This window comes from Lithobates pipiens, unplaced genomic scaffold (assembly GCF_037356315.1).
Source record: "Lithobates pipiens isolate NorthernLeopardFrog02 unplaced genomic scaffold, aLitPip1_a1.2 Scaffold_19, whole genome shotgun sequence".
NCBI lineage: Eukaryota > Metazoa > Chordata > Amphibia > Anura > Ranidae > Lithobates > Lithobates pipiens.
Genome location: NW_027507764.1, coordinates 496,963,494 through 496,985,629, shown reverse-complemented (window position 1 = coordinate 496,985,629; position 22,136 = coordinate 496,963,494). Strand labels below are relative to the sequence as shown.

The 22,136-nt window shown below is 41.9% G+C and overlaps 1 protein-coding gene across 1 annotated transcript in view; it reads left to right on the top strand.

Moving 5' to 3' along the window:
• The window catches only part of VIRMA (vir like m6A methyltransferase associated), a 60,299-nt gene that overhangs the window by 18,025 nt on the left and 20,138 nt on the right, over positions 1–22,136 (top strand). The window contains exons 8-17 of the mRNA XM_077493043.1: positions 1,015–2,161; positions 4,651–5,142; positions 6,853–7,007; positions 12,674–12,756; positions 13,249–13,342; positions 18,061–18,605; positions 18,696–18,931; positions 20,401–20,647; positions 20,738–20,955; positions 21,070–21,202. Of these exons, the coding sequence (XP_077349169.1) occupies positions 1,015–2,161; positions 4,651–5,142; positions 6,853–7,007; positions 12,674–12,756; positions 13,249–13,342; positions 18,061–18,605; positions 18,696–18,931; positions 20,401–20,647; positions 20,738–20,955; positions 21,070–21,202 (3,350 nt within the window). The remainder of the gene's footprint in view (positions 1–1,014; positions 2,162–4,650; positions 5,143–6,852; positions 7,008–12,673; positions 12,757–13,248; positions 13,343–18,060; positions 18,606–18,695; positions 18,932–20,400; positions 20,648–20,737; positions 20,956–21,069; positions 21,203–22,136) is intronic.

Genomic DNA, 22,136 nt, shown 5'->3' with positions numbered 1-22,136 from the left:
AGTTCTCAAATCAGCAGATGACCTTGAACAAGAGCACCTAAGTTGGCTGATCAAAACTTCCCCCAGCACTGCCACGCATCCTAATAAAAATGGAGAATACATGGAAGGGAGAGGAACAAAGGAAAAGGAAGAAAAAGAGAACAAGGACGTCTAGAGAGAGGGATGGGGGGGGGGGGGGGGAGAAATTAGGATTGAGAGAGATAAAAGGGAGAATAAAGAGAGAGGTACATCCTAAAATGTACCATAAGGGGTTTTAATCCTGTACGAGTGGAAGGGACTCGGGCAGAGCTAAATGTCTGTGGGTTAGGGGCACAAATTACTTGTCTTGCCTTGGGTGCTGACAACCCATGCTACGAAAATAATTTTACTGTTGGGGATCCTCACAACTTGGGAAAAATTTATCAAGGGGTCACGGCACTAGAGAGGTTAAGAACCACTGCTCTAAGGCATCAGTCCTTTCTGGACACCTGCCAAACACACACAGGTTATATATTTTTTTGCCTACTACTTCTGGGTCAATAACTTTGAAACCAAACCTTTGAGACAGCCAGGTAACTTGTTCTTGGGAAAGGAGAGGTCATTAATGGCAGCATACACATTTCCTTCAATGCAGGTTTTATTGAAGTCTTATTTTAGAAATGGTTCCCTAAAGAAAGAAGTTGTGTTTTATGTTTGTGCTGGTTGCCACCAGTAGATTGTGTGGCAGTTGAAATCTGAAAATGACATTTCCAACGGAAGGAAAAACCCTGGAGCTCTAAGAGAATTGGACCCCTATACATTAACCTCTACTGAAATGTAGGTTGCCATTGTTGACCTATCTTGACAATGCTAGTTGTCTAACTGTCTTTGGCTTCAGTACTTGGAATGACTGACCTTTAGCAAGCATGCACATAACTCCCATATGTAGCATATCTTTTTTTGAATGATACTCAAAATGTGTCAAGGTAGGTAGTTTTGTTCTTGCTCTTTTATTATTTAGACCTGTTCCTGACCAGAGTTGTTCTTTATTTCCAGGAGATGACGTTTATGAACAAATCTCCAGTGATGAAGATGGAATTGCTGACTTGGAATCGTTTAAATATCCCAGTTTTGATATAGATTACACTCCTGAAGACTTAGCAACTGTGCCCACCATGACTTATGATCCTTATGATCGTGATTTAGGCCCTCTCCTGTACTTCAACTGCCCATACAGAACTGCTTTTGAGAATGAAGTCGCCAAGCTGCGAGATCAGGACCTTGATAAAGAAACCTCTGGGGCTAATGAGACATCTTTAAAGCTACTGGAATTATTGGATCTGTATCAGGATGACAGAGGAGCAAAGTGGGTTACAGCACTAGAAGAAGTACCCTGCCTCATAGTGAAAGGATTGAGCTTTCTGCAGCTTAAAGAACCTGGACGGGACCATCTCAGTCAGTTAGTTGATTGGGCAATGCAAGCTTTGGATTTGCAGCTGGCTCTGCAGCAGCCTATAGCCTTGAATGTCCGACAGCTGAAAGCTGGCACAAAGTTGGTGTCCTCCCTGGTAGAATGTGGCACTCAGGCTGTAGAGTCTCTAATAAAAGCTGATGTTATTGACAAGTTGTATGACTTGCTGTTTGCAGAACATGTGTCCTCTTCTCTCAAATTAAATGCTTTTAAATCCCTGGACAGTGTAATCAGTACAACTGGAGGCATGGATGCATTTTTAAGGAACCATTCAGATATGCAAGTGAAAAGCGGTTACCAAAGACTGTTGGAGTTGATCTTGTTGGACCAGACTGTTAGGGTTTTCACGGCTTGCTCTGCTGTGCTACAAAAATGTCACTTTTATGAACTTCTTTCTGATGTAAGGAGAATGGCAGCTCAGTTATCTGACACCACACCATCAGCTCCCTCAAACGCTAGAGAGCCAAATCAGCAGACAGCCCCTGCTGCAGAGAGACCAAACCGTGACTTTGATAATGAAGCTGAAGTTCCTATGGATATGGACCATCTTTTGGAATCTACCAATGTTAGTGAAGGGGAATTGGAGAGATTGTTGGGACTTTTGAATGAGATTTTTCATGTTTTGGAAACAGCACCACACACCATGATCCAGCCTCCTGTAAAGTCCTTCCCAACAACTGCCAGAATCACTGGACCTCTTGAAAGGGATGACCCTTATCCTGTCATATATCGGTAAGGTGGAGTTTTGATATCACTGCAATGTTGGATGTGATATCATTGTGCAGTGTTTAACCATGTTCTTCCCAGAGAAGCAACTTTTAGCTTCATGTGATTAGTAGGCAGGCAAAACCTTTGTGTTGTAAAGATCACAACTGCATATTTAGCTTGCTAATCAAAATTTGTTACAAAAATCCATATTCTCTGTATTGTTATACCTCCCAATACAACTGTTTGCCCATAACGTAAAACACCTACGCTATTAATGCAAAAACAGGCAGCATGATGCATGTTAGGAAATAAGCTGAAGGCAATGTGATCCAGGTTTTGCTTGCTGTAGTTTGAAGGTTGTGCTGGTGGCTTCTTCTATCCTGAAATTTAAGGTTATAGGTTTTCTATTATGACTTATTTGGCTGGCAGTAGGATCTTCCAATTTTTTCTGGAAACTGCCATTTTAAAATAACCATTGACTTCTATGAGTCTTTTTGCTTGTGTTACCTAGTGTGCAGAATTTTTTTTGTGGCATCCCTTTTTCTATATAAATTCTTCTTAAAAAGGTGCTTCAGTTATATTTTGAAAAACTTAGTCAGCAGAGCCCAAAAATGTAGCTGCTGATTTTAATAGACACTCCTCTGTCCCAGGATCCTGCATTGTCCTCACCCGGCCAGTTTCTTTTACAGGCTTCGGGTGCATGTGCTGGCATACTAAGTGTGAGCAGCCGGCTGTGACTGCTTGCTGCTTCACAGCCAACTGCTCACTGCACATCCATGAGCCAGCCTGCACCATCTGATTGGACCTGCAGTTTTCTGTGTGTGACATGTCCCAGAAGACTGCAGGGGAAGGAGGGGGAAGGAGCAAAACTGGGTAGCCGCTCCACCTTCCACCCCCCTCAGGAGGAGGAAGAGAAAAACTTCCCCTATTGGGTGTAGTTCCACTTTAAAACCGTAGTAAAGGGGGGGGAAAAAAAGAAAAAAAGGTCCCTCTGTGGGCTAATATAATGTGCTAATATTTTGAAAAATGTACCTGTAAAGCAGATCCCTCCAGAAGTGAGCTGTCATTGCTGATGGGGCTTCATCTTCACCCAGTGGTCTTTCCACATTCATCGGCCATTTTTGAATGGCTTGGCCACAATGATGTCACTCCCACAAATGCATATGGGATTCATGATCGCAGCACAGCACTCTAAAGGGACGGCACACTCTTAAGTGTGCTATCCCTTCAGAGCACATTGTGGATGCACCAATGACGTCATCGGCTGCTACGGTGCGCGTTTTAGGAGATTTTCACCATACCTACAGGTAAGTTTTTTATAGGCTCACCTGTAGGTACAAGTGAAAAAAAATACTATTGCTACTTCTTTAAGACTGTTCCAAATACCTTATTTAGGCCTATTAATAAATGTAAGTATGTATTTTGTATTTTAGCATCCCCCCTCCTATAGTTTACTTTTTTTTACAAAAAAAAAAAAAAGTTGTGAATAGTTCTTCAGTCTTTTTCCTAGCTGGTCAGTCTACTGGAAAGCAGATGGCAAAATCTCTTTACTGGGTCCTCTATTCAGTTCTTGATGTGACTATTTGCATACCTCAATGTAGGCCAGAGATATAGTTAACTCGGCTTCTTCCCAACCACGCTCTAACGAATAACAGAGCTATAACATGGAGGTCCTCCCAGAACCACACTTTTGGACAGAGCTGATCAAAGATCGGGGTAAAGTGCTGATCACAATGTAAACACACTTGCCGGTTATAGATATTACTTTCCTCGCACGCTGTTGCGGCATGAGAGAAGAGCCGGTAACCGACATGTGTGACATGGAACATCTACGCTGATAATCATCTGGTCATCATTGTCCTGATTGTCAGTACAGCCTCGTCAGTGAAGGATAAGCATTACTTATTTGCAGAATTTGATAACAGAAGCTAAAAAAAACGCTTTGTTTTTTTTTTTTTTTTTCTGAATTTTTGGTCTTTATTCTTTTTGTTGACAAAAAATGAAAAACCCAGTGCTGATTAAATAACACCAAAAGAGAGCTCTATCTGTCTGGAAAAAAAACTTGAAAAATGTCATTTGGGTACAGTGTTGAATGACCGCACAATTGTCATTCAAAGTGTGACAGCGCTGAAAGCTAAAAATTGTCCTGGGCAGGAAGGGGGGTAAAAGTGCCCAGTAGGCATATATCAGCCAGTTTTTAACTATTTTTCACCAACCTCCACCCCATACTTTCTTTATCCTGTGTAGCCATAAAGCGCACTCCCAGATACATTCTTCCCATGGCTCAACAGTGTTTACAGGCCTTGGTGTACTCTCCTTGTTCTCTCCAGCCTATGTTTGTAGGATTGGGATGGCATGAGGGTGGGAGGTAGGTACAGAAAAATCACCTTATCGCTGCGGAAAAGGGGAACTGAGATTTTTCCCTCAGGTCCCACTCCTCTTCACAAACCTGTGTTGTTGGTTTATGCTTTTTCATGAAATATTTTATATTTATATATTTTTTCTCATTCCAGGTTCCTGCACAATCACCAGTTCTTGGAATCTGCAACGGTGCTTCTGTCTCTTCCAGGGACAAGCTCTCACCCTGGGATCGTTCATACTGTAAGAGAGATATTGCGGTTTCTGGCACAGTCACAGAAGGGCCTACTGTTTCTGTTGTTTGAGAATGAAGCAACAAACCTGATTGCCAGAGCCCTGTGCCAGGTGTCTGAGCAAGACCAAGAGGACAATGTACAGACGGAGGTGAACAGTGATGACTCGTGTTCCTTGTGGCTCCTGCATGCTACCCAGGCTTTGCAGTACATCTCTGAACTCTTCAACCATTTCCAGCATTGTACAGGAGCAGAGGAAGCCGATAATGCTAGTTTACTGGGGATCCTTCACAACCTTTACTTGATCAGCTTCAACCCTGTAGGCAGGTCTGCTGTGGCCCATGTCTTTAGCCTGGACAAGAATCTACAATGTCTCATAACTTTAATGGAGTTCTGCTCAAAAGAAGCACTTGGGTAATCTATTTTCCCTTTATCATATTCTGATTTAGATGGGGCCATCAGCAAGGACAAAACATGTAACTAAACATGTTTTTCTGTATATGTAGCATTACTAAGTAGTGTTCACAGCTGATGTTCATCTCTTTACTTTTTTAATTTATTTTTTTCTACCCATTTTTTGAAATCTACTAATTTTTGTGCATGATCTGTACACAATGGAGCCCCAAGGTTTGCAGAACAGCATTGACACCGGATTCCTTCTAACCTGATTCTAGCTACCAGTCCTGCCTAGTGCTGCTCGCTGCATGCAAGAAATTCTTGAAAGGAACTGAAAAGACAGCATTTCCCCCTGAACATTTGGCTGTGATTCCAGTTAGATTCCCTTTAGTTCAGCTTTATATGAAATTGGAGGGTTATCCACTCTCAGTAAGAGATTTTTATTTTTTTATTTATTTTTTGTGTGATAGGAGTGGGACATTGTTTAATGTCATGCTGGGTCATTACTTTCATCCAAGTTCTTGGTGGGGTCACCTTATCACACGTGCCGTATGGATGTCATAGACCAGGGGTGCCCAACCAGTGGCCCGGGGGCCACATGTGGCCCTCAGAGCCCTCCTAATGTGGCCTGCGACCTCCTGCTCGGGCATGGTGGTTTGACAAGCCCAGATCGCAGGTTGCCGACCCACCATCCCAGAGCATCAGTGTTGTGAATGAAGTCAGCCGTAGAGAAAGCAAGAAGCTGCAGAGCAGAGCCACATGAGCTGATGCTTCCTGTATAGCGCCGGCTCCTGTCACAATCGATACCAAATGCACTCTGCCTGGGACAGCAACAGCCGGGGAAAACTAAATGGAAGACTGTTATTAAAGGTGTGTTTGTTACTGAAATCAGTGTGTGTATATATGGGCATATCTGTTCTTCAGTGGTTACTAGGCTGCTGTTAAACTAATCCTGCACCTGTGGGTTACCTGCACTGAGCCATAGACTTCTGTTATTACCTGTGGGTTTGGTGCGCTTTCAGAAAGTGCAATATACCATCAGGGTATAATAGAAGTCTATGGCAAAGTGCAGCTAACCTGCAGGAAAGCCACAGGTGCGCAAGCAGCCTTAGGACCTAATTGGACCTTCCATTCACCTCTGTCTATTTACACCTGCTTACCTTCAATCTGATACGCTAAAAAAAAAAAAAAACAGAAGGGGAGCCGTCCCCTTCCGTCAGATTGAGTTGGAGGGCCCATAGAGTAGCATGGGCTGTGTCCATATCCGTTCTGCATATGCAGCGTAGATACAGACCTGTCATCCGCCCATTACACTTATTTTGGCCCGCGACTGGTTACAAAGTTGCTTTGATGGTCCTCGCTCCTCAAAAGGTAGACTAAGCTTTGACTATTGATGTAAGCTTATCAATCTCGGTGGCTTGGGTATGTTCCATGAGAATGCAAGTGAGGGCAGATAATGCATTTTTTGCACTATATCCGCTAATGGATTCACTTACAAATATATAAAACACTGATTAATGACGTTGACTGTCTGTAAAAAATCCAGACAAGACTTGTGACTGATGTATTTGGTTATTTTTTTTATTTTATTTTTTTATTTTTGGGCTTATTCCTTGCTTTGCCAGAAAGGTCAGTTTTTTGTTTGGAGCAGCTCTTTAGTACGAACACCTGTAAAATTACACATCACTTACTAAACTAATTGTTACAACGTGTAAATATTATTTTCAGTGATGCGAAATCGAAGAAATCTGTGGCCTATAGCTATGCCTGTCTGCTTGTGTTGCTGGTGGTGCAAACCTCAAATGATGTTCAGATGTTGGAGGATCACTCTGCATCTCTACTCAAATTGTGTAAGGCAGATGAGAACAATGCCAAGCTGCAAGGTAAGTGCTGCTTAATTCGCTCCAGTTAGTGTTTCTTTTTGATTTTGTGCAAATCTCCTGAGAAATTCTTTATACATTCCAGAAGATGGATGCATTGCATGCTTGGATTGCATGAATTGCATCTCTCATGTCCATTTTATTAAGCAAGGAGGAAAAGTAGCTATCGGCTTATTAATTTACTTCCAGCAAGAAATGCAAGGGGTAAACAGACAGATAACACAACACTTATTTTTCACAGCTAGCAAATTGCAAGTAATTTTACATGTAATGTTCTTTCTACTAGGCAGGAAAGCCAAATGGGGCACAAGGGTTAAAAAATAAAAGTGTTATCCAAAATGTGCACAGCGACGCAGCTTTGTGTAATCTTTCAGAATGAGCGATCTGTAATGTTGGACTTATACATGGCGCAGGTCCTGACATCAGTGATTGCTCATTCATAAATGGTGAAAGCTCACACAGCGCTCTGTGATCCATAAGCTGGGCTGTGTATGTGTACAAGCAGCCTTCATAGACAGAGAGCCACAGTGCTGAGTGTTCTTTCGCTGTTATGAATGAATGGTCAGTGCAACTTACTCATTCATAATAGCAAAAAATCACCCAAAGCTCAAATCTGTGTAATATATCTGCAGCTGCTTTTACACACCCCACATGCCCCATACACACTGCAAATACTTTTACTCGGAGCAAAAGCTATGAATTATGTTTCACTAATATAAATGAGTAAGCAGCACTTATTGTTCATAATAGTGACCGTTCACTCTGCTTAGAGAGGGAGTGGGGCTCTTTGCTGGCTGCGCCTTCATACTTATGAATGCCTATCATTTTGGCATCAAAAGGGAGTGGTGCTATAGCCAGAATCTAGAGGTGTGTTTAAACAAAAAGAATTGGTCGCACACTGGAACTCCAAATTATCTCAATGTCATCTTTATTGTCAAAAGGGTCAGACGGATACAGGCAATGGTAGACGTTTCACAAGAGATAGCTTGCGTGTTCATAACCCACAAGCAAGCTATCTCTTGTGAAACGTCTACCATTGCCTGTATCCATCTGACCCTTTTGACAATAAAGATGACATTGAGATAATTTGGAGTTCCAGTGTGCGACCAATTCCTTTTTTTGTTAATCTTCCATGGTGGTGAGCTGAAGTCTGTACCTGTGATCCATCCTGCACCTGATTTTGCCTGGAGCGGTGTGCTTCCCTTTGCAGAGGTGTGTTTAAAGCCTGGTGCACACTATCTGTTTGTTTTTGTTTTGTTTTCCCCATTCAACCCAGTGGGCTAAATGGGGGGAAAAAAACTCACGAGCTCAATCCAATGTTAATATTCCCCTGCTGTGCTATTTTGTTCTGACAAGAGGATGCCACCCCTCTGCCAGAACACAGTGGTCAGCTCCCCGAGCGGCTGAGGGCCCTTATCAGGTGCCGATTTGGCAGACCTTTTTCAGCCATGCACCTTCAGCTGACTTCTGTCGGACCGGCTGTCTATTCTATTAAACCAGACACTGCCGCCTGATTTATTATTTTTTTTTTTTGGCCCTTTAGGCTGTGTTCACGCTGTAACCCGCTGCGGATCGCAAAGAAGCGGTGTGCAGGGAAGAATCAGGGGCCGATTCTATGCCTAAATTCGGCCCTGAAACGGAGCTAAAAACAGTTTTTCTGTGCAGTGCTGTCCACCGCCGCAATGGAGATGTGAAGTCACATTCTCCTGCTATGCGAATTGGATGCGGAAAATCCCACATCTAATTTTTTTAGGTGTGAACCCAGCCTTAGGAACAAAGTTGCTAATCAAAACAGGACCAAGTTCTATATTCAATTGTTCTCTTGGAGTTGTATACATCTTACAAAATTGATGATAGTTTTTCTTTAAGGTTTCTTGGGTCAGGTGATGTGAAGATAGGTCATCATTGTGCAGCAGAAACGTAGATGCAGCATGTATCTAATAGTCTTTTTCTAATCAGTGCACTATTCCACATATTATTGGGGGTCAGAGTGAAGATTAAGGAAGAACGAGTAAAAATTGCCCCAACATCAATCTGGAAAGGGGAGAATCTGGACACCTGTTAGTGGTAGAAATATTAGCTTTTTTTATTTTTGTAGCGAGGTTCCTATTGATATTGAATCTTCATTTTTTTTTATTTTTTATTTTATTTTATTTATTTAATAAGAAAACAAAGTATATTTATTGTCCTTTGGAGAACACGGTCTATAACAGTGATGGTGAAGCTTGGCACCCCAGATGTTTTGGAACTACATTTCCCATGGTGCTCATGCACTCTGCAGTGTAGGTGAGCATCATGGGAAATGTAGTTCCAAAACATCTGGGGTGCCAAGGTTCGCCATCACTGGTCTATAACCTTCAGGTTATACATCTGCCTATATTAGGATTGGACACCTGCCAAATTTTTTTTTAAAATAAAACATCCTTTACCGGTTTTTCTCAGTTTTTTTTTTTTTTTTTGCTAATGTCCTAAAAAAAAAAAGTGGGGGGGGGGGGTGCCTTTTTGTACAGCTGTTGTGTTAAGACTAATGCCGCGTACACACGACCGGACTTTCCGGCAGACTAGGTCCGAAGGGATTAGTCCATCGGACAATCCGATCGTGTGTGGGCTAGTCCGATCACTTTTCGAAAAAAAAAAAAATCTGACGGACCTAGAAATAGAACATGTTTCAAATCTATCCGACGGACTAAAATTGGGAAAACCGTTTATCTGTGTCTTGGTTCGATGGACCAAATAAACCACAAGGGAAGCTATTGGCTACTTGCTATTGAACTTTCTTGTTTAGTCCCATTTACGTCATCACGTTCAAAATGAATGGACTTAGTCTGTTCATGTGTGGCCAAGTCTGTTCGTTTGGAAAGTCCATCGGGAAGACCATCGGACCTAGTCTGCCGGAAAGTCCAGTCGTGTGTACGTGGCATTATTATTATTTTTTTTTTTTTAATACAGATTAATTATTACATCACTGCTGGAACTTTGTCTGGTCGATTTTAGCTTCCTCAAATTGTAGTCCTCAGTCTGGGAGTGCCGATTCCGGACCTCACTGGACATGCAAGGTTGGCCTGTGTGTGACCTTTGGCTGCTGGGCTCCACACTTTCCAGACTCCCCATTCCTAGTGATTTTTCCACGGAAGGGGCTACACTATAGGACTGATGTCAACCATTGAGTATGGCATCACTCATTCTCTGTGCTCCTTTTCACAAGTTTCAAGGAAGTTTCTCTTGCTGCTGCTCCCACTTGCAAAGAGCTACATGGAACTTTATTAGTTTGTGCTATTTGCCTACAGTGACTTTTAGCCACCTCTGCTTGTCCGACCCTCACTGGCTATCAGCTGTCTGGGTTTCATGAGTACCTGGGGCATTGCCTCATACCCTGTGTCTATACCATGTCTGATTCCAGACTTGTGGTGAACAGTTCTGCTTTACTGGATGCCCCCAACTCACATTCTGCTAGCAGATCTGGTGGCGTGCTGTCTGACATTTGCAATGTCTGCAGCCTGTAATAAGACTATCCTCCCAATCTTGTGTTCTGTCCATGGAGTTGATGATATGGATTGTGCACATGGGCAGTCTGGCCTTTACATCGTGAAAAAAGCTGGTGGTTTAAACACGAGGAGTGCATGTGCAGAATACAGCCCGCTGTTGGCTTCCTTTCAAAAAGGCAGGCTGAATGCTGGTAATTTTGGTTTAAAGTTTTCTTGGACCAGGTAATGTTGTGTTGCCGACCCTTCAGTTGGACTGCAAACCCCTCAGACTGCTTTTGGACATCTATCCTCTCAGTCCAGGGTGAAAGCCCGAGTGCTTTCTCATTGGAGCAGTGCGCTGACAGGACGGTAAGTGTCCTGCAAGCAGCATCTTTGCAGCGCTGTAGGAGCGGTGTAGACACTGCTCCTAAAGCTCCCCTGCCCATCGAAATCAATGGGCAGCGCCGGCAAAGCAGTGCTTTGCATGCAATTGTAACCTTTTTTGGCCACTAGCGGTTGTTAAAAGCACCCGAAAACCTCAACAAAAACTAGGGTTGTCCCAATATTAGTATCTGGACCGATACCAAACTTTTGCGCAAGTACTTTTACTCGCACAAATGCTCCCGATGCCTGATCCGATACCTGAGAGACGCGATGTTTCATCAGATTAGGTGACCCAGCTCAACCGGAAGTCAGCATGTGGAACAACGGAAGTGACGCTCGTGTCCACGGCAGCTTTTGGACATCCCGATGCCCATCTTGGTACACCCTGCACTCGGCTGCAGTAAGCCAGCAGCAGACATCTTGTTACACCCAGCCTATATAGTTCGAGCTGGGTGTAATGAGATAGCCACTGCTGCTTTTATGTGGCCGAGTGCAAGAAGTACCAAGATTGGCATTGCAGGCAGCGTTTCCTTTCATGGCATTTCAGTGCCTGCCCATTGGTGCCCAATGCCCAAAAGTGCCCCTGTCGGTGCCAGCCATCTGTCGGTGCCCATCAGTGCCCATCAGTTCCACTTAATCCTATCAGTGCTGCATATCAGTGCCACCTAATCTGAATTGTGCTCTGAAAACCGTCACATGACATTAAAAGAAAAGTATCGATAAACGGTATGGGCGAATACTTGAAAAAAAGTATCGGGACAACCCTAACAAAAACGACTGTAAAGCACCACTAAAAATGGCGGCGCTTTACCGCCAATGCCCCAGTGTGAAAGTAGCTTTATGGTGGGTAAAATAGTCCTGTTTTCTGCCTTGTGTAACAAGCTTGTTTAAAGAGATGGGGTTACCACCACTCCAGGTAGGTCTGCTGAAACAACAAGGTTTTTTTTATCCAGGAAATGAAGAGACCCAGGTGTCGGCATATGAGTAAGCACTACGTTTAGTGTGAAACGCGCCGGCTTTTTTTGGTTCTGTATTACTTTGCTGTGACATATACAGTGTGATCCTAATGTTCTAATAAAGGCACGAGAAATTTCATTTGGAGTGCGGCTGTACAGAATTTTCTACTCGCCTTGATAAGCTTGTTTAAAGTGGAAGGCCCATGCTAAAGCTAAAATACCTGCTACTATGGACACCCATGGTCTAACACTAACCTGCCTAGCCCTGTAAAGAAAAAAATTTGTATACATACCTTTTTTTTTCTGAACTTCGCCAGTGGTGGAAGCTCTACAGAGGATATGGCCAACAATGGCTGTGACATGAATGGGGTGTGATATCGCCCATAGACTTACTATGCGGCTTTCGTTGTCGGACGTGTAGAGAGCAAAGCCACAGCTGACAACTCCGCATGGGATTGGGTCGGATCCGCTTCAGAAAAGGTGTATATATACTAATTTTTTTTTTTTTTTTTTTCTTTACAGGGCTAAATAGGTTAGTGTTGGATCATGGGTGTCTAGCTGTGGGGATTTTTTTTTTTTTTTTTTAGGATGACCTTGCACTTTAAGCACAGTGTGTCTTAGTGCCAGCTAAATATGTGTTTTGCATGAAGTTTGTGATATTTGTCCCTCGACAAGGATGTGATGTGTAACTGCATAATATATGGGCACATAAAATGTAGACTAATGCTAACTTGATATTATTTGGATTGGTGGTAAATACTCAAGTGTTCATATTAATATCCAGTTATTGGTTACTGAAATATATCTATTCTGTGTAATGTGTTGTTTTTTTTTTTATTTTATTTTTTTTTTTTTTTTCTTATAGAGCTTGCTAAATGGTTAGAGCCATTGAAAACCGTTCGCTTTGAGATCAATTGTATCCCCAACCTAATTGATTATATTAAACAGGTAAGTTGCATTGTTTGCTTTTGGGTTTAATACCGCTTTAACCATTGATAGAAAAAGCAAACATTTGTTATATTGCAGCTTACCAGTTCTTGTGATGGCTGCATTTATTGTTTTCTTTTAGGCTTTGTTTGATTTTTCACCTAGTGACCAGAAAGTTAGTAGTTTTTCAAGAGAACAAGCTGTCCTGTAGATATAGCAGGTACAGAAATGAGGGAAGCGATCTATCACTGACGGGTGCTTTCAATAATCGACTTTTATTCATGTAAAACCTTTACCCCAAAATGATCAAAGCTGTTTGCTGTAACTGCTTATAAAGAGTTAGCTGAAGTTAAACTTCAGTTTGTTAGTGTATCTAAATCTGCTAGACTGCCTTACGCTCTTCTAGTGTATATATTTTGTCAAAACAAAGCTTTGGATACTCCACTTGGTTTTTGTTATGCAGAACTAAGATGTTCCTGTTCTTATTATGTGTGTTCTTATTTGTTCCACTAGAATATCGACAATTTAATGGCCCTGGAGGGTGCAGGACTGCTGACTGCTCTTAGGATTCTTTGTCATGTAGCTTCCCCACCAGCTGCTGTTGAGGGTATGTACAAAACCTGTAAATGTAAACACTACTGTCACCCATACAGCTGAATATTTTCAGGATGTGTAATATTAGTCTGTAGAAACGGATGAAAAGAACAGTTGCAGTAGTCAAACAAGAATTACAGAGCAAAAGCATAAACCTTTTTATGGGATCTGGGAATAAGAAGTGAGTTTTGCTTATTTTGGAAAAGCGGTTCGATGGTTCAGTCTTTTTAGGGAAAGAGACAGAAATAAAACACTAAAGCTCCATACGCAGATTTTCTGCTGAGATACCAGATTTACCAAAACCATGTAGTAGAAGGGTCTGCCTGATTGCATACACATTTAATCTCCTAAGGTTTGACCTCATATTATATGGTTTTGGTAAATCTGAAGGAAAAAATCAGCAGAAAATCTGATGGTGTGTATGAAGCTTTATAATGGAAGCGTATGACACGGCCTGTAAACGTAAAAAGATTGTGTCGCTCGACCCTTAAGGTTACGGTGACCAGATTTTTAAAATGCAAGTAATGAAGAATATTTTAAATAGAAAATTGGTACCACGTCACATAAACACTCGTACTTTTAAAAAGCCAATTGTCCACCTCGTGTGTGTGTGTGTGTGTGTGTGTGTGTGCGCACACACACACGAGTACACCGCTCACATTTTTGTAAATATTTTATTATATCCTTTTCATGTGACAACACTGAAGAAATAACACATTGCTACAATGTAATGTAGTGAGTGTACAGCTTGTATAACAGTGTAAATTTGCTGTCCCCTCAAAATAACTCAACACACAGCCAAAAAAGTGAAAATGTCCAAATTGGGCCTAAAGTGTCAATATTAAATTTTTCCATATGAGAAGGTTTGAGCTTAAATCAGGTTTTTTTTTTTTTTTATCCTCGGTTATTACTCCAAATGTGCTAACAGTAGGAAAGACTTAAGGGGTTATGATTAAAAAAAAAAAAATGCTTAAACTGTTTGCCTACTCTTCTTTGTGTCAGGAATGTGAAACATGCAGTGCCTCCCAAGCACAAATTGTATTCGCTGCCAATTTACCCTGGTTCATAGTGCCATGACTGCCATTTATGTTTGCTACGTCACCCTGCAGTTGTTAGACTGCATGGGCAACAAAGGAGAAAGCTTGACAATCTTTGAGTAAGAAATGGGCAATTGGGAGCCATGCTGGCATGCTGTGGCCTCCTGGCCGCTTGCCATAGAATGATCAGTTAGGAGGGGCTTTACGTGCTGGGTACAGTAATAAGCAATGCAGAGTTTAGAGGTCATTAGGTGTTTTCACAGATTAATATTAACCACTTCAGCCCCGGAAGGCTTTTTCCCCTTCCTGACAGAGCATTTTTTTTGCGCTACGACACTGTCGCTTTAACTGACAATTGCGTGGTCGTGCGACATTGCACCCAAACAAAATTGGTGTCCTTTTTTTTCCCCCCACAAATAGAGCTTTCGCTTGATGGTATATAACCACCTCTGCATTTTATTTTTTTTTTTTTTTGCTATAATTTCCCCCAAAAAATATAAAAGTAATTTCTTCCTCAGTTTAGGCCGATATGTATTCATGTTTTTGGTAAAAAAAAAAAATCTCAATAAGCGTATATTAATTGGTTTGTGCAAAAGTTATAGGGTCTACAAAATAGGGGGTAGATTTATGGCTTTTGTTTTTATAAAAAATAATTTTTTATTAACCACTTCAGCCCCGGACCATTTTGCTGGCCAAAGACCAGAACACTTTTTGCGATTCAGCACTGCGTCGCTTTAACTGACAATTACACGGTCATGCGCCGTGGCTCCCAAAATAAATGTCCTTTTTTTCCCCACAAATAGAGCTTTCTTTTGGTGGTATTTGATCACCTCTGCGGTTTTTATTTTTTGCGCTATAAACAAAAATAGAGCGACAATTTTGAAAAAAACGCATTATTTTTTACTTTTTGTTATAATAAATATCCCCCAAAAATCTATAAAAAAATAAAAAAAATTTTCCATCAGTTTAGGGCGATACGTATTCTTCTACATGTTTGGTAAAAAAAAAAACGCAATAATTGATTGATTGGTTTGCGCAAAAGTTATAGCGTTTACAAAATAGGGGATAGTTTTATGGCATTTTTATTAATAATTTTTTTTTTACTAGTAATGGTGGCAATCAGCGATTTTTTTTTTTGACTGCGACATTATGGCCGACACATCGGACATTTTTGACACATTTTTGGGATCATTGTCATTTATACAGCAATCACTGCTATATAAATGCAGTGATTCCTGTGTAAATGTCATTGGCAGTGAAGGGGTTAACCAGTGGGTGGCAGTGTAGGGGTTGTGTTCCTAGGGGTGTGTTACTAACTGCTGGGGGCTGGGCTTTAATTTAGTGAACACTGATCTCTGCTCCAATCACATGGAGCAGAGATCAGCATCACTAGTTGCTAGGCAGAACGGGGAGATGCTGTTTACAATGGCATCTCTCCGTTCAGCCTCCCAATGTAGGGGGGATGGGCTCACTAGAACATGACAGAAATCGCTGCTCCCAATGACAGGGAGCAGTAAATCCCTGTCATGTTGCTAGGCAGAACAGGGAAATTCCTTGTTTACATGGGCATCTCCCAGTTTTGCCTCTGTGTGTAATGATCGCGGGCCGCCGATGGACATCAAGCCCACTGGCACATGTTGCGTGTGCCTACTAGCCTGCGATTTAAAGGGGATGTACAGGTACACCCATTTGCGCAGCTGTGTCATTGTCCCGATGTATATCATTGTGCGCTGGACGGCAAGCATTTAATGCAGAGTGCAGGGGTCAGTAGTAGTGCATAGTTCAGGGGTCCAGTAGTAAGTAATACAGAGGGCTGAGTAGGGTGGATTTGATTTAAATTGAGTTTATTTTTAAATCCGGATTTAAAATACTAGTAAAAAGGCAAAAATTTTACAAAGTTTTACAAAATTTTTAACATTTTAGCAGTCCCATTCATTTGAATTGGACGGCTGGTGATGCGGCAGTGACACACCAAGGTGCCCGCTAACAGGCGTTGCCATGAGGGATCTGAAATGACAGGTGCTTTTTAAATGTAAGGAGTCATTCTTGCTGGTAGTTAGAATCTTTAATATTTACCAACAAAATTAAAGGGGTTGTAAAGTTTAAGTTAAATGTTTTTTCACCTTAAGGCATTTTATGCCTTAAGGTGAAAAAACATCTGACAGTGCCTGCGCCTCCAGCCCCCCGTTTTACTTACCTCACCCCTCGAAAGTCCCGCGCTCGTTCTCGACTTCCTCTTCACCACTCAGCCTGGCCGCTGATTGGATGGAGTGGATGGATGGTAAGCAGCGCAGCCATTGGCTCCACTGACGCAGAGCGCCGGGGGCGGGGCCGTGTGATACAGCCGGCGGCTATAGCCACTCGCTGTATCGCGGGAGCGCGCCCGCAGATGCTTCTCACCATACGAGGGAGCTCGCATGAACGTGAGAAGCACCTGTGGGAGGAAGCAGAGACAGCCGCCGAGGGACCCCAGAAGAGCAGGTTCGGGGCCACTCTGTGCAAAACGAGCCGCACAGTGGAGGTAAGTATAACATGTTTGTTATTTAGAAAAAAAAAAATGTTTACTTTACAATCCCTTTAAGTATTCCTATGTAGAATAATAAGCTGTCGGGTTAGTAAAACAGCGATATCGGAACTGATTCAATCATACAGTTTTTAGTGTACATCGTTTAAAACAATGGGTTAGAGGACTATTGCGGAACTTTGTTTTATGTCATGGTTATTGTGAAATTGTGTGAATGCATCAATGCGGTACATGTACCAAAAATGTAAATATTTCAGAATATACAGCCTCATGCTACATAACTAATAATTTAGTTTATTCAGCATGAACTGAAGCTTAATGTATCCTAAATAGAAAACTATCCTTTTAGATATATTTTTACTCCAAAAGCATTTTATTAAAATTAAATTTGATAAAAATCAAAAATCTTAAATCATTGCTTTTTATCTACACTGGGGCTGAGGTTGGTATTCATGAAGACTTCAGAGGTCAGTAGTAATTTAACAGAGGTTAGTAGTAAATAAGACAGTTTTAGGGGTCATGAGTAACTCGGGGATCAGTACTCAATGCAGAGGGCAAATGTCAGTAGTATATAATGCATAGATCATTGTTCTGCATGCAGTCACAGGCAACCCCACCCCCACCTTGCCTTAGGTTCTCTGACCCTCACAGTTGCACACAGGCATCCCCTGGGTTCAGCAATCTGTCCATCTTATGCCCCCTTTTCCCTTGTCCTGTCCCTGCTTACTTACCAGGACACAATTACAAGTGGGAGCTGGTGTCTTGATGGTGGGAAACCAATGGATATGGATACTCCATTCCTTCCTCCTTTCTAAACAAAGGAAGTTTCCAGGCAGATTACTCTGCAGCGCATTTGGGCCACTTTGTGGATAGTCTCCTCAATTCAGGGCAGTATGGTCACACAACGACAAGATGGTACTGCACAAAACCATTTTACATCCCCAGTCTCTTTTACACTTTTTTTTTTTTTTTTTGCAGCTGTGACCTGCCTGTGTTTCAATTGATATAAAGGGTTAGCATGGTCAAATAATTTATAGAATTATATAAATTAAGTCAGTATTTTAAAAATTGACAAATTTTGCGGGCAGTACTTAGAAATATTATGAGTCCGTTTATAATATTCGTATTTCAACCAGTATTAATATACTAATACTAACCTGTATTCTTCAGGACAACAAAAGGATCTTAAGTGGAATCTTGCAGTCATTCAGCTTTTCTCAGCCGAGGGAATGGACACTTTCATTCGCATCTTGCAGAAAATGAATAGCATCCTCATCCAACCATGGAGACTCCATGTCAACCTTGGGACCACTTTGTACAGGGCAATCACGATCTCCGTGGCCCGCTGCACCCTGTCTCTCCTCAAGACAATGCTGACTGAGCTATTAAGAGGTGGCTCTTTTGAGTTTAAGGACATGCGTGTTCCATCCACATTGGTCACCCTGCACATGCTCCTCTGCTCCATACCTCTTTCTGGAAGGTTGGATGGTGAAGAGCAGAAGATCCAAAGCGATATCATAGACATCCTTCTGACCTTTACTCAAGGTGTAAACGAGCAGATGACCATCTCTGAGGAAACACTGGCTAATAACACTTGGTCATTGATGCTCAAAGACGTTCTCTCCTCTGTCTTAAAAATACCCGAAGGTTTCCTCTCTGGACTTGTCATATTGTCGGAACTATTACCCTTCCCACTTCCAATGCAAACAACACAGGTAAAAGATTTGGCCTCTGTGATCAATTAAAAGGCCAGGTGATTGTTCCCCAAAGAGTGGCTTTTGATGAGGGTCTGTATTGTCTTTCAGGCTTTTGAACCAAAGGACATTGCAGTGGCTCTGAACACCAGGAAGCTGTGGAGCATGCACCTACACGTTCAGTCTAAGCTGCTGCAAGATATTGTGAGGTCCTTCTCTGGGGCAACTTGCCAGCCTCTGATGCATATGATAAGGCGAGTCTGTATCCAGCTGTGTGACCTGGCCTCGCCTACTGCGCTTTTGATTATGCGCACAGTATTGGACCTCATAGTGGAAGATCTGCAGGGGTAGGTGTGAATTCAATCTTCTCAACGTTTTTTTTTTTCTGTTATTTTTCAATACGTCAAGTGTCTCACCAGAATTGTGGTCCAAAGCTGAACTCCAGGCAAAAAGCTTATTACACAGGAGAAAGACCTATAAGGAAGCTATTTTCCTTGACAAAGGATTTGTTTTTTGTTTTTTGTTGTTGATCCAGTCGTCAGATTCGCATATTGGTCTACCAAGGGAGGGGACCTGTTCTCTGCGGCAGTTTTACTTTAACTCACAGGTCCCACCCCATGCTGTGACTGGGCAATGAAAGTAGAAGCAGCAATCTGATGAGCTCATCTGACACTCTTCTGTCTCCTTCAATCAGCATGCTTCTTGCACTGCAGCACACCTGATTGGCTCCTCGTGCTGCTTTTTTCTCTCCCTTTCTAAACTTTGTTACAGACTGTACAGCAGACTGCAAGAAGCTTAAACCATGTAAAATTCAGGTATTTATACTGCTTGCATTACAAAAATACATTTAACAATGATGTGTTGATTACAGTGCTGCAATTATTTGTGTGTTTCCTATCTGCCTGGAGTTTAGCTTTAAAGAATGGGGGCTCAGAATGTAAAGCCCTATTGTCTTTACCAAGTTCTCTTCAGGAAACCCACCTCAAATCTGCTTCTAAAGCCTCATACACACGATCAGATTTTTGTCTTCAGATTTACCAAAACCATGTAGTACAAGGGCCTGCCTGACTGCATACAATTTGAAACTCCTAAGGTTTGACCTCATATTATATGGTTTTGGTAAATCTGAAGGAAAAGATCAGCAGAAAATCGGATAGTGTGTATGGGGCTTAAGAAGGTTAAGATATAGATATAATACCTAAATCGTAAAAATTAACAAATGTCAGACCAGACCCAATAGTATTTTACTTTATCCAGTTAATACACTGCTGTATATCCACTATTGTTTGTTTCCTTTCATCTGAGCATACTAAATAGATTGCTTTTAAAGACTGGGGTTGATTTACTAAAACAGGAGTGTGCAATATCTGGTGCAGCTGTGCATGGTAGCCAATCAGATTCTAACTTCAGCTTGTTTTCAGTGCATAAGGGCCAGTGACCACAGGTTTTGGGCTACAAATGCAGCACAATCTTGACATTCATTTTGAGATCATTATGAAATTGAGAATGAATTTCGGGTGCATTTTACCTGCAGTTACCCTGCTTCAAGCTGATCTTTCAATCCCATTGACTTGTATAGGAGAACATCTGTTCTGATGGGAACAAAATCCTTTCTACACGGGCCCTAACTATACTGAAGAGCTAATCTGATGCATGCCCCTAGTTGGCTAGTGTCTGGATTAGAACTTGAGTGCAATATACTGTAGCAGTATAGTCTCGATTCCTCGTATTTGAGGCTGCAGGTGCTCCCCCACCAAGGGACTGCTGTGTCTGCCAGTAAATGATAAAATAAGCCAATCTGATTATTTTATTTCAGTGGTCCGGAAGATAAGGAGAAGCCGTGTACAGGTCAGACAGCTCGACTACTTGCACTCTTGGACTCCCTAGCTGCCCACAGAGCTTGCAAAGTTGCTGTTCTACATCTTATTAATGGAGGTAAAGGTGATGAGCGCTATAATGAACTTTTCCAAAAGATGCTGAACATCATGAAGTCTGCAGGTGATATCGCCCACCAGCAGTGTGCAGAATATATATCCTCCATTGTGCAGTACCTCTGTGACCAGGTATGGCTCTCTGACCAATCGTTGTACTAGAATATGATCTTTACACAAATTGTTTTAATTTATAACCATAACTTTCTTCTTCTCTTGTAGGATATTGCTCTCATTGTGCCAATCTCCGGGGAAAGCCCAGTGTCCGAATTAGAACAGCTTGCCAACTCCCTGCCTAGCAAGGATCTCCTTCCCTCCATCTGTGAAAGCTTGATGGAGACTTTAGGCAATAATGACAGCAGTTACACTTCACTTCTCACCTGTATCCGCACTATGATGTTCCTCTCTGAGCATGATTATGGCTTTTTTCACTTAAAGAGGTAATGAGACCAACATACCGTTGTTTCTTTTGGGAAATCTAAAATATGCTTGCAATGTGGCGAGTATAGAAGTAGCAGATTAAGTTACAATTATTTTGCTTTGCTCTCCTGCAGCTCTTTTAGGAAACACGGAAACGCACTCTACTTGTTGTTGAAGAGAATTGTGTGTGGGTTTGGTAAGGACATGGGAGAACTGGCTTCTTCATTCTTGGATTTCATGAGACAGATCCTGAACTCTGACTCAATGGCAAGTAGACCTCTTGTTTTGCTTTTTCGCTTATTCATTTAAGATCATTTTATACAGGCAAATCAGTGTATTATGCTGTCAGCAGAAAATGGAGCACATTTTGAAGTTCCCCATATGTTTAAATTTAAACATGTCTCCCCTATTCTTTGAGTTCTTAGTCCTATCTCCTAAGCCACATGAGTTGGTGAGTACGGTACCTTTTTTTAAATGAGAAGCTCAGATTTATACTGAGTACTCGCCTAGGTGGGTGCTAATCACTCACTTCTCAATCTTCAAAAAGACTATTTTAATCTGGTAGCTCTTCAATTGCATGGATTAATTTAAAATATTTATCCTTTGGGAGAAAGATCTTTCCAGTGAACGGTTATGAGCATTGCTACAATAGGATTGGTCGGTCTTTTAGTAGGTGAGTTAAGCCCTTTAATGAGGAAGTAAATTTTCCTGTATTTGTACCAATAGGGCTTACCTATAGGTACTGTAAATATCTCCTAAACTTGCACTGTTTAGGAGATATTTACTGTATACGCCTCTGATGGTGTCATCGGTGCATGTGCACTGAAGAAACGGCCACCCGTGCCATTTCTTCAGAGCCCTATGCCGTGACCGACGTCACACGGCTCCAGCAAGTCACACAGCTGGAGTCCGCGGACCTGAAAGGAAGATGGGCGAAGATGGATGCGGCCTTCAGTGGTGACAATGAGGGCTTCGTATGCAGAGGAGTTTCACATAATGTGCTAGTATGTGATACCTTAACTTTGCAGGTCGGCAAAAAAAAAAAAAGGCAGCGTTTACTTCATTTTTAATGGGCTGTCCAGGAGCCACATACAAAGGGGATTAATGAAACTGGAATGGACCAGTGATGTCAAGTAGCAGTCTCAATTATTTTGCAAATTGCTGGGTTCTTGGACAAAAATAAAAAAAGACAAAGCTGAAG